Source organism: Notothenia rossii (assembly GCF_949606895.1).
Source record: "Notothenia rossii genome assembly, contig: scaffold_420, whole genome shotgun sequence".
Classification (NCBI taxonomy): Eukaryota; Metazoa; Chordata; class Actinopteri; order Perciformes; family Nototheniidae; genus Notothenia; species Notothenia rossii.
This window is the reverse complement of record NW_027640139.1, coordinates 1-17,500: the sequence shown is the minus strand read 5'-3', so window position 1 is coordinate 17,500 and position 17,500 is coordinate 1. Positions and strand designations below refer to the sequence as shown.

General features: G+C 41.5%; 1 protein-coding gene across 1 annotated transcript in view; it reads left to right on the top strand.

Annotated features, from left to right (window-relative positions):
• LOC307027047 (unconventional myosin-VIIa-like) overlaps positions 1 to 15,956 on the top strand; it is a gene marked incomplete at its 3' end in the record, with an annotated part of 20,850 nt that extends 4,894 nt beyond the window's left edge. Inside the window, exons 3-13 of the mRNA XM_079695235.1 lie at positions 889 to 957; positions 5,266 to 5,379; positions 7,231 to 7,380; positions 9,579 to 9,596; positions 10,140 to 10,324; positions 12,567 to 12,688; positions 14,472 to 14,614; positions 14,708 to 14,821; positions 15,177 to 15,330; positions 15,485 to 15,561; positions 15,837 to 15,956. Of these exons, the coding sequence (XP_079551361.1) occupies positions 940 to 957; positions 5,266 to 5,379; positions 7,231 to 7,380; positions 9,579 to 9,596; positions 10,140 to 10,324; positions 12,567 to 12,688; positions 14,472 to 14,614; positions 14,708 to 14,821; positions 15,177 to 15,330; positions 15,485 to 15,561; positions 15,837 to 15,956 (1,215 nt within the window). The remainder of the gene's footprint in view (positions 1 to 888; positions 958 to 5,265; positions 5,380 to 7,230; positions 7,381 to 9,578; positions 9,597 to 10,139; positions 10,325 to 12,566; positions 12,689 to 14,471; positions 14,615 to 14,707; positions 14,822 to 15,176; positions 15,331 to 15,484; positions 15,562 to 15,836) is intronic.
• Between the last annotated feature and the right edge of the window lie 1,544 nt (positions 15,957 to 17,500).

Sequence of the window (17,500 nt, the reverse complement as noted above, 5' to 3'; positions counted from 1 at the left end):
ATGTTGGGCTATAAAGGAACTACAGCACGGTCACATGACTTCCCGTCCACACCGCTAAGCTAAAGGTGGCTAATGTTGGGCTCTAAAGGAACTACAGCACGGTCACATGACTTCCCGTCCACACCGCTAAGCTAAAGGTGGCTAATGTTGGGCTATAAAGGAACTACAGCACGGTCACATGACTTCCCGTCCACACCGCTAAGCTAAAGGTGGCTAATGTTGGGCTATAAAGGAACTACAGCACGGTCACATGACTTCCCGTCCACACCGCTAAGCTAAAGGTGGCTAATGTTGGGCTATAAAGGAACTAAAGCACGGTCACATGACTTCACGTCAGCACCGCTAAGCTAAAGGCGGCTAATGTTGGGCTATAAAGGAACTACAGCACGGTCACATGACTTCCCGTCCACACCGCTAAGCTAAAGGCGACTAATGTTGGGCTATAAAGGAACTACAGCACGTTCTCATAAATCCACGTCACCACCGGACGTCAGAACAAAGTTTTTTCAGCTTGTGTTAACCACAGACCTTGTTTCAGTCTCCAAACCACAAACATGTTCAAAAAACATTGACTACCAGATGAGGGAATAGGAAATGCTAAATATGTATCTTGTTTATGGGCTTTAGGGCTCATTCCTGCAGCTTTATGTTATTCTAACATGAATTTGTATAGGTGGGGTGTCCACTTTTTTGCATATGTTTGGTATATTGTAATGTATTTTTAGATACATATGCCTCATACAGTTCCAGTGTACCAGTGTTTGTGAGAATTTCAACAACAGTTCAATACCAAGCATTTTTTTTTCAGTTATACACGTAGGCTATAGATTATATTTTATAGATTTGTTCTTTCAGTCTTCTGATACCTGTAACTTGTCTCCTCTGCAGAGCCCTTACATGGTGACTTCTGATGTCCTGCTATCCACCTGAGGCTGAAACATGGTCATTCTGCAACAGGTTGGTCATGTTGGGTAGAAGCTGGGTTGGGTATGGACTGTATATAGACTGACTATTGTGATCAGTACCTTCTTTCAGTACTTAAAGGTGGGGTAGGTAAGTTTGAGAAACCGGCTCGAGATACACTTGTTGTTATATTCCATGGAATGCTCTTAACATCCCGATAGCAATGAATATCTGAAGTGCTTTGACAAAAAACCCATAAAAAAATATCATCTGTGGAAGCCGTGGCGCTGTAAAAAGCATGACCAATCATCTGAGCCGGCCCGGCTAAAATAACTGGATGGCCTACCTGCCTGTCAGCCTTCCATCTGTGCACAAACTTATCTCGTGCCCTCATTGGTCATGTGCACGTCCGTGTGTGTTGGAGGAGGGGCTCTGTGAGGAAGTTTTCGCCGGTTGTGTATTTTCAAATTCTAGCGTACTCCAGCTGGTTTCTCCGAAATTACCTACCCCACCTTTAAAGAGTCCTCTCCTGCTGATGTTCAGGTGTATATCAGTATGTAGTGTCTCTACTTTAAAGAGTCCTCTCCTGCTGATGATCAGGTGTATATCAGTATGTAGTGTCTCTACTTTAAAGAGTCCTCTCCTGCTGATGATCAGGTGTATATCAGTATGTAGTGTCTCTACTTTAAAGAGTCCTCTCCTGCTGATGTTCAGGTGTATATCAGTATGTAGTGTCTCTACTTTAAAGAGTCCTCTCCTGCTGATGTTCAGGTGTATATCAGTATGTAGTGTCTCTACTTTAAAGAGTCCTGTCCTGCTGATGTTCAAGTGTATATCAGTATGTAGTGTCTCTACTTTAAAGAGTCCTCTCCTGCTGATGTCCAGGTGCATATCAGTATGTACTGTCTCTACTTTAAAGAGTCCTCTCCTGCTGATGTCCAGGTGCATATCAGTATGTAGTGTCTCTACTTTAAAGAGTCCTCTCCTGCTGATGTCCAGGTGCATATCAGTATGTAGTGTCTCTACTTTAAAGAGTCCTCTCCTGCTGATGTTCAGGTGTATATCAGTGTGTAGTGTCTCTACTTTAAAGAGTCCTCTCCTGCTGATGCTCAGGTGTATATCAGTATGTAGTGTCTCTACTTTAAAGAGTCCTCTCCTGCTGATGTTCAGGTGTATATCAGTGTGTAGTGTCTCTACTTTAAAGAGTCCTCTCCTGCTGATGCTCAGGTGTATATCAGTATGTAGTGTCTCTACTTTAAAGAGTCCTCTCCTGCTGATGCTCAGGTGTATATCAGTATGTAGTGTCTCTACTTTAAAGAGTCCTCTCCTGCTGATGTTCAGGTGTATATCAGTGTGTAGTGTCTCTACTTTAAAGAGTCCTCTCCTGCTGATGTTCAGGTGTATATCAGTATGTAGTGTCTCTACTTTAAAGAGTCCTCTCCTGCTGATGTTCAGGTGTATATCAGTATGTAGTGTCTCTACTTTAAAGAGTCCTCTCCTGCTGATGTTCAGGTGTATATCAGTATGTAGTGTCTCTACTTTAAAGAGTCCTCTCCTGCTGATGTCCAGGTGCATATCAGTATGTACTGTCTCTACTTTAAAGAGTCCTCTCCTGCTGATGTCCAGGTGCATATCAGTATGTAGTGTCTCTACTTTAAAGAGTCCTCTCCTGCTGATGTCCAGGTGCATATCAGTATGTAGTGTCTCTACTTTAAAGAGTCCTCTCCTGCTGATGTTCAGGTGTATATCAGTGTGTAGTGTCTCTACTTTAAAGAGTCCTCTCCTGCTGATGCTCAGGTGTATATCAGTATGTAGTGTCTCTACTTTAAAGAGTCCTCTCCTGCTGATGTTCAGGTGTATATCAGTGTGTAGTGTCTCTACTTTAAAGAGTCCTCTCCTGCTGATGCTCAGGTGTATATCAGTATGTAGTGTCTCTACTTTAAAGAGTCCTCTCCTGCTGATGCTCAGGTGTATATCAGTATGTAGTGTCTCTACTTTAAAGAGTCCTCTCCTGCTGATGTTCAGGTGTATATCAGTGTGTAGTGTCTCTACTTTAAAGAGTCCTCTCCTGCTGATGTTCAGGTGTATATCAGTATGTAGTGTCTCTACTTTAAAGAGTCCTCTCCTGCTGATGTTCAGGTGTATATCAGTATGTAGTGTCTCTACTTTAAAGAGTCCTCTCCTGCTGATGTTCAGGTGTATATCAGTATGTAGTGTCTCTACTTTAAAGAGTCCTCTCCTAATGATGTTCAGGTGTATATCAGTATGTAGTGTCTCTACTTTAAAGAGTCCTCTCCTGCTGATGTTCAGGTGTATATCAGTATGTAGTGTCTCTACTTTAAAGAGTCCTCTCCTGCTGATGTTCAGGTGTATATCAGTATGTAGCGTCTCTACTGTGACATGTCTCCATGGTTTAATGTTCAAAAAGCTCTCTATGTTTCTCATACTATGCTGCAGCACCTCTTTTCACCCTAGAGGTTTCTCAATTCTTAAATGTCCCCTCCTCGACTCCCCTCCTCGATACTTAGTCCCGCCCACAGGAGATGCGAGTGGAGGACTGAGGAGGGGAACCGAGGAAAGAGGAGGGGAAGCAGCAGGCGGTTAGAGAAATGAGAACTCCTCTCCTCTGTGCGGTCATTTTAAAGAGACGTCCATTAATGATGACAGGAGACACAGCAGCCCTCTGTCTGATGGACAGATGTGTTCATGACCACTTAGATATTTACTTTAATTCATTCACAGTGCGGTATAATGAGACAATAACAGGCTACAGATGCGGACATATACACACACACATATTTATATAAATATATACAATTTAAAGTATGAGAGCACTCTCATAATAACGTAACACAATCAGAGACTGGATATATGCCCCCCCCCCTCTCTCTGTTTGCTGACATGGGGAATTGAAATGACGGGCCAAAAGTTGTATTTACAATTATTAAAAGTAAGCAGAGGACACCAAACCAACTGAGACCCGTCTGTCCGCCGCATCTACACACACACACACACACACACACACACACACACACACACACACACACACACACACACACACACACACACACACACACACACACACACACACACACACACACACACACACACACACACACACACACTTTGTTTGTAGATATCAACAATATCTACTAAACTAAAGCAAATAAAGAGAGTAGGTCTGTTATACTGAGTGATATATATTATACACACTGCTCTGCTTTCTTCACGGACCTCACAGCTGTTCTCAATGTAAACATTGAGTTGCGATGAAAGCAGTTACTAAAATAATATCCAGGGGATGCATGCAGAGCTGTCATTGGCTGAGATAAGTCCACCGTTCCCGGAAATGCATCCGGGGAAGGGCCGTTGAGGACCCATCAGTGTCTCCTCGGTTAGAGCTCCTCCAGAGAGCCTTCTCGACGCTCGATGCTCGGTCCTCGATGTGCATTTAGAGAAATTAGATGTCCTTCAACATGGAGCGCTGAAATTCATTTCCGGGTCACTAACGGAGGACCGAGGAGTCGAGGAGTCGAGGAGGGGACATTTAAGAATTGAGAAGCCTCTTATGTCTGAAATGTGAGATGTCCCGCCTCTATCACGTATAATATGTTGGAGCGCCAGCCACAAGAAGCACAAGTGTTACGTAGTGATGTCACTGTGTTCGTGGCAGATAAGGAATTAAACTGCACTAAACTAAATTCACACTTTTCTTAACCACATCCTCTCTGAGGTCAGTCAGGGGTTAAATCACTTATTCACTGAGCTGAAGGTGGTCAGATTAAAGCTCTTTTTAGAATAAATTCTCCCATTCACAGAGTTGGCAGCTTAAGTTGGCCTTTAGTATTTCCTAGTTATTCAACATATGATGGTGAAATAATCCCAGGCCCTAAGAAGTCAGATTATAGCAGAAAGAAAAGCATTAAACGGTATCACATGACGACTAACTCACACTCACCTCTGCTGTTGTTAACACTTTATTTAATTATTGTTTTATGGATCTCCAGGTCTTGCTCCATGTCCCAGATTTAGATTTCCACTAATTGACCGTTGCTTGTATGTGAAAGCCTCCAAGGTGTGTGTGACGCAGTGGGTTGAGCGTTGGTGTTGGGGTCAGGGGTGCACAGGTTCAAACCCCACAGCATGTCGTTGTGTCCCTGAGACACTTCACCACAAAGTGCTCCTGTGGGGATTGCACACAGTATTGAGTATTGAATAACAAGTGACATGTCATGTAATATAATTGGTTCATAAACGACTAAAAAAAGAAAGCCTTCAAGGTGTTGTCTTGCATTTCTTCTTTTAATGTGAATTCTGGGAGATTTTGTATTTATTTGTTGGTGTTTTTCTCTACTAATCCAGGGGGACTATGTGTGGCTGGACCTTAAAACGGGTCGAGAGTTTGACGTGCCGGTGGGAGCCGTGGTCAAACTGTGCGACTCGAGACAGATCCAGGTCCTGGACGATGAAGGGAAGGTAAGACTGCAGCATTTATAGAAAGATTCTCTGTTCATGAGTTACGTTTTGTTTTAGAAGGAAGGAAGCTTCAGAGTTGTGGTCTTTGAGACACTTTTCATGTAAACAAATGAACAAGCCTCGCTAAAACCCATCATAATGAAGACACATGTTTTACCAATTCAATTCAATTCAATTCAATTCAAGTTTATTTATATAGCCCAAAATCACAAATCCTATTTGTCTCAGAGGGCTTCACAAGTCAACAAACACAATTGGCAATGTAAAACAATGTAAAAACAACAAACGTATCTTATTTGTGTTTCATGTATTGTGTCTGGATACTTGTCTGTTGATGTTGGACATGGAGCTGCTGTCACACAAGTCAAATTTCAGACTTGATCTGACTAATAAAGTATTATCGTATCGTATCACAAGATCAATGTGGAAATACCAATTTAAAAAGAAACATAACACAATGACACAAATACAGTTAGAGTACAATAAATACAATTCCATAAAACGAAGGGTCCATGAGGATGTATAAAAGGGGGTTAAAAACCAGTCTTAACTGTACGATGTACTAAAAAGAAAAGTCTTTAACCTGCTCTTAAATGTGTGGACACTGTCTGCCTCCCTAATCGTCACTGGAAGTTGATTCTAAGTTGATCTACTTACCTTAAAAACCAAAACTCTTTTCCAAAATGTTTTTTAGTCATGCTTACAGAGAGGTGAAGTCCCGCCCATCTACTTCTGAACCGTGGGACCTTATTTCGGAAAAATTATGTATTGAAGTCAATGGAGAGAGAAAGATCATCTCTCGATCCGTTTGAATTGTGCCACGAATTACACATATGATGTTTGTCAATCTTAAAAAATCATTTCCATGTCAAAAAAGTCACAGTTTGTCGTAAAACTGTTGAAATATAAGACTATGACAAATACGCAACTAGAAAGACTACAAATCCCAGAGTCCCGGTCCCGCATGCTGGCTCTTAGGAACCGACTAACTCCCCTTGTGTGTATGTACAGCTCTCAACATGCCCAGACTTGGAGTGATTTTCACCTCTTTTAATACTTTTCACCTCATTCTGAAAGAAAGAAGTGAAATGTGCCAACGTGACGGCCGTCTTGGTGTGTGGTGCGAGACGGGAGATGTAGTTCATTGAGCGGTTCACACAAAAAAAAGTGTTACTTCACAGTTTTACGACACATTTGTATTTTTTTAACTTGCAGAATTATCTTTTAAATTGACAAACATCATATGTGTAATTCGTGGCACAATTAAAACGGGATCGAAAGATAATCTTTCTCTCTCCATTGACTTCAATACACACTTTTTCCGAAATAAGGTCCCATGGAGCTCCCCGGAAAGGGAGGGACCTCGCCTCTATATTCTTAAAGGAATCATATTGATCATATTCTCCATCAGTAATAATAACATCCAACCACTAAGCGAATGCAATATTATATCTAAAAAGAAATACAAGTGGTAAAATGTCGTTTTTAAATAAATATTGTAATTATTATTATTATTATGAGTTTCTTATAATTAGTATTTATTCATTTATTTTTTATATTTATAGCTATTTGTATTCCTCTAAGGTGTATTTATTTGTATGTACCTACATTTAAGGGATGTATTTTGTTTTTAATTTTTAATTTTATCATTGTTTCTTTTTAGTATGTCTTTCAATGTAGAAAAAGGACTAATAAAATGGTAAAATAATTAGATAATGTTATTTTTTATTATTATAACTAATGAAGTGATGGCCAAAACTACAATAATTAAAATAAATGGTATTAAATTAAAATATTCCAGACTATGATCCGCTCTAACCCCCCCCCCCCCCCCCCCTCTCTCTCTCTCAGGAGCACTGGATCTCTCCTCAGAACACCAACATCAAACCCATGCACCCGACATCTGTACACGGCGTGGAGGACATGATCCGTCTGGGAGACCTGAACGAAGCTGGCATCCTCCGAAACCTTTTGATCCGCTACAACGAGCGCGTCATCTACGTCAGTAATCCTCTGTTTCTCCTGAGTACACAAAGTACACACATGGCACCTGAACATGGAGGGTCATTGGCTGCGGTCCAGAGGGGATGTTATTCAGGTTAATCTGTTTAACGGGAGGGGGAAACAATGACAGACCTTATCTCTTAATTGTAATAAATGTGTTTGTACATGCATTACCCAGAACCAGGTTACTGACTTTGAATATTCCCTGAAAAACTAAAAACATTTCTTATATTCATTTCAGAAATTAGATTTGTATCTCTCTGCTGTGACAGTGGAAGCTGTCTTGGCCCTAATTGATTCTCATTCATAAACAGATGTATTGGCTGCGGTCCAGAGGAAGCTAAAGTGTTTACATGCAGCTCCAATAATCTGCACTTTACTGGAACTATAAATAAAGAAATCAACATGTCCTCATATCCCTGCTGGACTGAGGTCTACTGGTTTACCTATAAAGGGGAGGAGAAACCAATCAGAGACATTATCACTTAATTGGTAGAGATGTTTTTATTAGGGCCGGGACTCGATAAAAAAAATTAATCTAATTAATTAGAGGCTTTGTAATTAATTAATCAAAATTAATCGCATTTTTAATCACATATAAATATTTGACCTGAGAACAGTGAGAAGCAATTTTTTTCACATGGATTTTAGTATACCATTGAATAATGACTGAATACATAAGCTTAAGCAACAAAACATTGTTTATTTTTTTCAAGGTGGTCCTTAACCAAGACCAACAGAAAAGTGCAATTTTTGCCATAAAGTGTAGCAATAGCATATTTAGGAATATAGTACATTTCAGAGATTCAGGTAGCCTATAGGTAGGTAGACCTTCTGTAAACTATAACACTTTGTTTTTTAAGTAAAACACAATACTTGCAAGTACATTCAGAACATTGGAAACCCTGACTATTAGAAAACATCTCTTTGTTGCTTCAGAGGCCATAACAGACTTTGTTGATTTACCAACAGTTGATTTAAAACATCTAATCAATTTCAGTCCAACTCTCTCAATAACCTTGGTCAAAACAATAAACAGTTCAACATAAAGTGCCAGTTGCACCAACAACGTAATAAATAGTTCAACATAAAGTGTACCATTTAAAATAAAATTAAAAAGTGCCAGTGATTGACCTCAATCCCTCCTATTCTTCCAATATCCTGATGAAAAATCAAATCTCTCTGTTGCATAGGCCACTGTTTGATCAACGCGAATTGGGTGTGGGTCCTTGTACTCCGAGTCGGGCTAACGTCCACGCTAGCTTCCACGCTAGCTGCTATAGGTTTTGCATTGAGGTGATACTTGAGGCTTGATGTGCTGCGGTGATATGCAAATTCCTTTTTGCATAATTTGCAAACAACCGTGCTCTTATCGACGCTTCCATCCGTTCGTTTTTTAAAACAAAATGTCCCATCCACGGGGCCAACCAAAGCGGTCTCATCAGCTTCTTCGTTCATGTTTGACTATTGTTCACTGTGGTTTGTTGTTGTTTGAAGTCATGAACGTTAGTTGGTGCTCCAGTATAATCGGTACCCCTGAAACTCATCCAGTGAGAAACGTTCCGCGGTGCAAAAATAAGTGCGATTAAAATGCGTTAATTTTTGTTTAATTAATTAATCTTAATTAACGCGTTAAAGTCCCGGCCCTAGTTTTTATACATGCATTACCCAAACCCAGGTTACTGACCTGAAAAACTAAAATATGAACCAACGAAATTAGAGTATTATGTCTCTGCTGTGACAGTAGGAGCTGTTTTGATCCGTATCAATGCAGAGATGAATAGAAAAGCTAAGAGTTAGAAGATAAAACTCGTGAAATTAATTCATAAAGGATTGTATTGGCTGCAGTCCAGAGGAGTTGTTATTCGGGTTAATGTGTTTACATGCAGCGCCAATAATCTGCAGTTGAGTTGACTGTTTACTGGGACTATAAATAAAGAAATAAACATGTCCTCATATCCCTGATAGACTGAGATCTACAGGTTTACTTATAAAGGGGATACAAACAGGGACTTTAATTTGAGGGGAAACCAATTCGAGACCCTTAACTTTGGTAAGAGCAGTGATGGAGCAGATATTGGTCTTAACTTAACGGTGGATATATCCTTAAAACATATGTATGTACTTCGTTGTGTATTTATCTTGAGTCTCAGTCCTGTAATAGTCTTTGGTTGTTCTGTTCCCTCTCCTTGTAGACTAATTGTGGTGGAAAGGTGAGTAAAAACGATGGTGTCACAAAAAAGGAAAAGCTAACCTGATTTTTGCACATTTCTAACTTTTTGATCTCTGAAAATATTCATTCTTATATGAATTTTGTGATAGATTGTCCCTTAGTTTTACCGCTTTAATCTCAGTTATTTTCTGGAAAATGGCTAAAGATTTAGAAACTTTTCTTCTGACTTCCTCTGACTGATTTGAATTGTTACGTACCGTGTTCTTCAGTAGCTCTTTCTTGGCCGTTTGAAATCAATCTGGGTTAGTGTTAGAGTATATCCGCAGTAATGAATTACAATAATGCTTTTGAAAGTTTAAATTGAATTCACATCTTACAATGTCATGTGATTAACGCCATAGACTCTTCATTCCTTCTTCAATGCATAACATTTTCCTATCGGTCAAATTAGAAAGACAATACAGAAACAATCACGTCTCCAGCTGTCTCGAATGATTCTGGAATATAGCAGCTGATTGATTTGAGATCATCAGTCTCTAAAATGTGTGAAAGTCTCTTAGTCTTCTTGTCTTTCTCCCTGCAGACGTACACGGGCTCCATCCTGGTGGCGGTGAACCCGTACCAGCTGCTCCCGATCTACACCCCCGATCAGATCCGCCTCTACACCAATAGGAAGATCGGAGAGTTGCCGCCGCACATCTTCGCCATCGCAGACAACTGTTACTTCAACATGCAGAGGAACAACAAGGACCAGTGCTGCATCATCAGGTAAACAATCAATATGTCATTTATAGAGACGTTAAACAACATAACAACAAGTACCAGTGCTGCATCACCAGAGGCCTGTACTACGAAGCTGGTTCAACCTAACCTGGATATGTTTGAGTTAGCCGGTTGGCCTAATCCAAAACATACGCGCTCTCGCTAAGCGGTCCTACGACGCGGGTTATCAAGTGGATCGCTCAAGCCAGCCGTGCCCTATCTAGTTAGGTGCGCGTTCACATGAAAGGGGCGGGGCTAGCAACATTCGACCAATCACAAACATGGAGAAGCGTACTGACAGCGCAGCGTCATACTTCCTGAATGAAAAGTCAACTATAATATTAGACATATGAAGAAGTTAAACTTTAAACATCCATCATTTAAACACTGTATCCAGGATCAAAGCCACATAGCTGCACCTGCAAGGTGAATACAGCTGGTAACAGAACAAGTGTTTGAATGCGTACATTAACAGGTTTATGATATCACTGCCCCGTCTAAGACACGATCTGACTTTCATTACATTTGACTCGAGTGTTTCGTCAACTTAATGTGTTGCTTAAAATAATACTTCTGCATACAGGATGTGACACTGGGAGTGTTGCACGGCCAGATACGGCTCAGCTGACTCAGATAAGGAGATGATACATTATGATGTGATATGCCGCGGACTGTACTTAATGTTACTCTGATCCGGTTACTTATGTTGTGGCAGATATTTAAGTAAGCTTTCTTAGCGCTAATGTTATAATAGTCAGATTGCTCTGAAGATGGGAGGTGATATTCTATTAATGTTCACTTTCACACAGTCTGTGATTTTTGCCGGCCGTCTTTCCTGCAACGGCAGCTTTTCTGTATTTCCTTTCTCCTGTAATATGACTTGATCGCTTTAAACTCCGCACACTGAGCTCTGATTGGTCAGCAGACGGTGCTTTCAGTGAGTTGAGCTCTTAGCCTGCAACCTAACCTGCTCCGGGGCAGGTTAGCCGCACAGCACAAGTTACCATGGAGAGCTAGCTTGCTAAAAAGAGAACCAGCTTCGTAGGACCGGAAACCCCAAGCTTTCCCTGAAGTTAGCCGGTTAAGCGAAAATCCAGCTTCGTAGTACAGGCCTCTGGTGAAAACACCACATTAAGCTAAAAAACACACACTCTGCCAGCACTAAAAAGGGTGAGAACCACTTATGTAGAATGTATGTGTAGCGGCTAAAATCATATAGAAATAAAACAGATAACTAACTTAAAGGGGACCTATCATACAAAATGCACTTTTGTACGTCTTTTATACATGAATATGTGTCCCCGGTGTGTCAGGGAACTCACTAAGTGTCAGAAAACACAACCCTCTCTCTATTCCTCCATACCCAAATCTCTAAAAACGGGGCTGCAACAGATCTGATACAGACTAATACAGATTTGAAATATCTCTGACGTCAGAAACAAGGAGCTCCGCCAACTCTCCACCTATCAGGGGAATGAGAGGTTGCGTGGCATGGTAACAGCATGGTAACAGCATAGTAACAGCATGGTAACAGCATGGTAACAGCATGGTAACATAACGTTCGTGCCTCGTCCCCCTCCTTTGCAGGGGGGCGTGGTCAGCCGCAGCTCATTTGCCACAGCCCTTGTGAAGACAGGACTGGAATAGAGCAAACAGAGCGAAATGAGGCATGGCTAAAATGCATGATCTGTTTGGTATTTTGAAAAAAAAACTTCACAGACATGTTTTGTATAGGTATGGCCCTACAATCTATTATTCAAATATAGCATGATAGGTCCACTTTAATTTAACACTGCCGCTGAGGCACCAGTTAGCGGACCTTACGCAGGGCAAGGATCCAAAATCCAGACAAGAATCTCAGTTTGTGCATTTATTATATGATTAAATATCATTAACAAAGAACAATCAACAGGTTTCCTATAATATTCCTTTCCTGAAGCCTTTCCTTCTTTATCCTGCTTTGATCAGACTGGTAAAAAAACATGTGCTCTACTCCCTCCACCACCTGTCTCCAATATATCACACCAGGTGTTCTAACCACCCAGTGCCCAAAGCGTAGAATCTACTTTTATTCATTTCAATAACTAATAACTTACTTTCAACAATAACAGCAAGAACATAAATGTTTAACTATTAAATAATATAAATCGATATATAGCTCCAACAGTTTGCAGGAAACAAAATACGTTTATTTGCTACGTTTTCAATCACATGACTGAGTGTGTGACAAGTGTTCTGCGTGTGACAGCGGTGAGTCTGGAGCGGGGAAGACGGAGAGCACGAAGCTGATCCTGCAGTTCCTCGCTGCCATCAGCGGACAACACTCCTGGATCGAGCAGCAGGTCCTGGAGGCCACGCCCATCCTGGAAGGTCAGAGATAAACATGTTAATCTGGAAAATACATAAAGTCGGACTGTCCGGTAGCTTTTAAATCTATCAAATGATCCTGAATAGTAGATGATTTTCACCCTTCTTGTATAGAACTGTAGATTGTAGAATGACTCTAAAGACTGCTTGTGCTGAGGTTCAGAGTTCATTCATGATTTTGGAAACAGCCGAGAGAAAACCCATAAGTTCTTAAGGTTTCTTTCTTATCAAATTATTTGCATGGATTTGCAAAAACGTTGTGATTGCTTTCTAAATGTCAAAGACAGAATGTATCATCAATCTTATGCAAGGGTGTAACTTTGGTTTGAGAAGTGGGGGGGACACAAGACAGGGGGTCCTCCGCATTGAAACATTTTCGAAATTTAATTCCATTTCCTGCCTTTCTACAAATATATTATGGTGTTAACAAATCCAAGAAAAATGTGTCGTGTATATAATGAGTGTGCACACTTATCTAGTATCCTATCCGTGTGAACCTGTTTTATTTGTGATTACCTCACCTCCTCTAGGGGGGTCCGGGGACATGCACCCCCGGGAAGATTTGTTTCTTTAAATTGAAGTTAAAAGCATAAATCTGGTGCATTTTGAGGGCAAAATTAAGAGATTTCTGGATACAGCTCTCAACACTAAAATGAAACAGAACTGTATGTATTTGAATAATCAAAAAACCATTAGAATATGCTCACAACCAAAAACACATCATTGATAAACTCCTCTCTCCTATCTTTACCTTACCTAGTCTGCATTCTTTCTTTTTATTTATGCATATTTGACTAATCACTCCCCTTTCAAACTGTGTTTTTTTATTTTTGTACTGACCTATAGTATACATTGGAAGGATTTCTTAATTTATTTTATATACAACTAATATTACATAGATGGAAATATTTGTTTACACAGATGACCAAACCATTTGAGACCCACTGAGATAACTTAGACTAAAGTTTACAACCTAATCACTCAGAGTCCTTTACCTCCCTGTGCTGACGTTATCTCTCTCAGTCCCACAGGAGAGGACTCTCCCTCTCCTTATTGTTGAAACAGCTTCTAATCTCCGTTAGCTCCGAACTAGCACCAGATGCTAACAACCCCCCTAACTCTCTCTCTCTCTCTCTCTCTGTCTCTCTCTCTTTCTATCTCTCTCTCACAAGATGTGCTCGTGCCACACACACACAGACGCTCCTCCGTGACGATGACCGCTTGCGTAATTTTTTTATAATAAACACATTTAAAAAGTGGGGGGGGGTCACAAATGGGATTTTGAAAAGTGGGGGGGACATGTCCCTCCTGTCCCCAGTGGAAATGACGCCCATGATCTTATGAACCACTATATAAAAGTATGTGGCAGAGCCATATTTTGCTGTGTTCAGGACGTTTCTCTGAGTCTCCTTCCTATAGAAATGTAGCGACCAGGTGCCAGATTGGAAGCATGGACCCAAGACGGAAAATGTGCTCACAGTGTGGATAAAACGGAATTACAGCAACGCTAAACACCAAGCTTGTTACAAAAATGAGAGTTCATCTGGGATTGGCTTTCATACGTTGGCGAGCACCAACTTTGAAAGATGTTTTTACAAACGGCAACCAACAAATCCTATTTATTCTGACTTTAAGAATGAACTCAAAGCGTATCAATGTATTCTTAAAGACCCCTCTGTAGTTGTACTTACATCATTAAGCCTTATCAGTAGAGCTGTACACTCTCAGACTGAACCCCTGTCTATGTTTCTGTTTCTCCTCACTCCCTGTTCTTTAATTCACTCAGCGTTTGGTAACGCCAAGACAATCCGTAACGACAACTCCAGTCGCTTTGGGAAGTACATCGATATCCACTTCAACAAGAGAGGAGCCATCGAAGGAGCCAAGATCGAGCAGTACCTGCTGGAGAAATCCAGAGTGTGCCGACAGGTGAGAAACGGCATCTTGTTTTAATATGAAAAAACATCCTCAGTGGCCTCTTCAGTTCTCTGATGTCTCCCCCCCCCCCCCGTCCGCCTGCAGGCTCCGGATGAGAGGAACTACCACGTGTTTTACTGCATACTGAAGGGCATGGCTCCAGAGATGAAGGTTAAACTGGGCCTGGGTCTCGCATCTGACTACTCCTACCTCACCATGGTGAGAATATCTGAGGATTTACTGATTCATAGGGTTATTGTTGAGATCTTATTAAAAGTAAGAACTGGATCTACTGTTTTAAGTTTCGTGTTATTTATTATGATTTACTCCAATATCAATGTATCTTCATATTTTCTTTATTATTACTTTGCTTATTTAATGAAATATATATATTTTTGAAATGTAATTTATTATATTTGTTGGTAAATGCTAGATTGGTATTCAGGAGCTGGCAGATGTACTTCATGTTAATGCTAAAGGAGATCTTATCAGTAGGGCACATTCAAATAACAAGAAAAGCAGCTTCTTCTCTTCAATCCACTAGTTTGGCTAAAAAGTGTGCTTTTCGTCGCAGGGTAAGTGCACAGCGTGTGACGGTCGGGACGATCTGAGGGATTACTCCAGCATCCTGTCGGCCATGAAGGTTCTGATGTTCACCGAGACGGAGAACTGGGAGATCTCCAAGCTGCTGGCCGCCATTCTGCACATGGGGAACCTGCGCTACGAGGGTACGAGCGTCCACACACGCACGCACGCACGCACGCACGCACGCACGCACGCACGCACGCACACACACACACACACACACACACACACACACACACACACACACTTCATTTAACTGCAACGTGATGGGGATTAATTTGTGAGGTTTTTTCTCAGCTCGTACGTACGACAACCTGGACGCCTGCGTGGTCGTCAGATCTCCAGACCTGGTGACTGCTGCTTCACTGCTGGAGGTGTGTGTGTGTGTGTGTGTGTGTGTGTGTGTGTGTGTGTGTGTGTGTGTGTGTGTGTGTGTGTGTGTGTGTGTGTGTGTGTGTGTGTGTGTGTGTGTGTGTGTGTGTGTGTGTGTGTGTGTGTGTGTGTGTGTGTGTGTGTGTGTGTGTGTGTGTGTGTGTGTGTGTGTGTGTGTGTGTGTGTGTGTGTGTGTGTGTGTGTGTGTAACAGTTCTGAGGATTTAGCCGCCAGGTGTATATTGCATTCCTCTCATGTCTCTGACGTTGTGCTGCAGGTGGACCCGAAGGATGTGATGGTGTGTCTGACCACCAGGACTCTGATCACACGAGGGGAAAGTGTCGCTACGCCGCTCAGCGTGGAGCAGGGCCTGGACGTCAGGGACGCCTTCGTTAAGGTAAACGTCTGCTACCACAAGGACATCTGTTATCCTGATCTAATTCATTTCATTTGTGTTTGTTCCGTTCATGGTATGCACAACTTATGTGTCTCTACAAACACACCATTGACCAAAAAGGAGCAGGGAGAAGTAAATAATCTTATATGACCTGCCCCTTTCTAAGTACGGGTAATTTCCGGACTATAAAGCGCACCTGAATATAAGCCGCAGCAGCTAAATGGAATGATGTGTACATATATAAGCCGCACTGGACTATAAGCCGCAGGTGTTTTAATGTTTCATTACCATATGTAAGGGTTCGTGCACAGAGGGGATTGTCGGGAAAGAGATGGCTGTTTGAGGAAGCTCCCATTTATTAACATTTCAACAAACAAGTTGCATATTTGCATAACGTATTCAAGTGTTAGCATTTAGTGCAATAGTAGCTACAGAACATGTGCTGTGTAAACTGTACTGTATCACATAGCGTTTCAGACACACAAACTTTTCAACTTTCAAACTTAAACGGTGCGCTCCCAGCGCACGTACCGGCAGTGATCTACAGCAGTGGTTTTCAACCAGTGGTACGGGGACAAACTGTCTCGCTCTCGTAATGTCTGTCTGTCTTGCTCTCGTTCTGTCTCTCGTACCACTCTCGGTTCCACTTTTACTTTTGCGCGCTACCTGTCTCACTCTTTTCCGGCCTCCAGCTTTTCCTGCTGGAGCCCGCCGCTTAAAGGTGGGGGGCGCGGACCGGCCATAGAGCCCATAGAGTTAAAGGTGGTGGATTGTAACCTGTAAGATCCATAGATTTAGGAGGTCCCCTAGTGGCCGTTAGCTGTAACAATCCATAGATTTAGGAGGTCCCCTAGTGGCCGTTAGCTGTAACAATCCATAGATTTAGGAGGTCCCCTAGTGGCCGTTAGCTGTAACAATCCATAGATTAGCCGCACCGTTATATAAGCCGTAGCGTCGAAAAATGGGAAAAAAGGCGCGGCTTATAGTCCGAAAATTACGGTAGATGGTCTGTCCTTCATTTTTCTTTTTCACAGCCAATCATAACAGTATCGTAGGAAAATAAGAGAAACACAAAAACTTACACAAAAATACTTAGTTCCTATTTGACAGTTAAAGTTGGGGTCGGTAAGTTTGAGAAACCGGCTCGAGATACACTTGTTGTTATATTCCATGGAATGCTCTTAACATCCCGATAGCAATGAATATCTGAAGTGCTTTGACAACAAATCCATTAAAAAATATCATCTGACAATCCAAGCCTCTGAGGTGTGGTCTGGCGTCTTGGTTGAATCACCATTTATTCTAGAAATTCCTGAAATGTTGATTCAGTTCAGCAAACGCATGTTCAATCATGTAATTATCGAATTGCAGTGCATAGTAATCTCTTGTATGCATGCCAGCTGTGCACCTGAGGCAGGACTGGATTTATTTATATGCAAACAGGTGCATTAAAGCTGCCTCCCTGCCTCGAAGAATTTGCCTTTTGTTGGCCGGTGCAGAAACAACATTAAAAACAACACCACACAGAGAGGAGCGAACACATT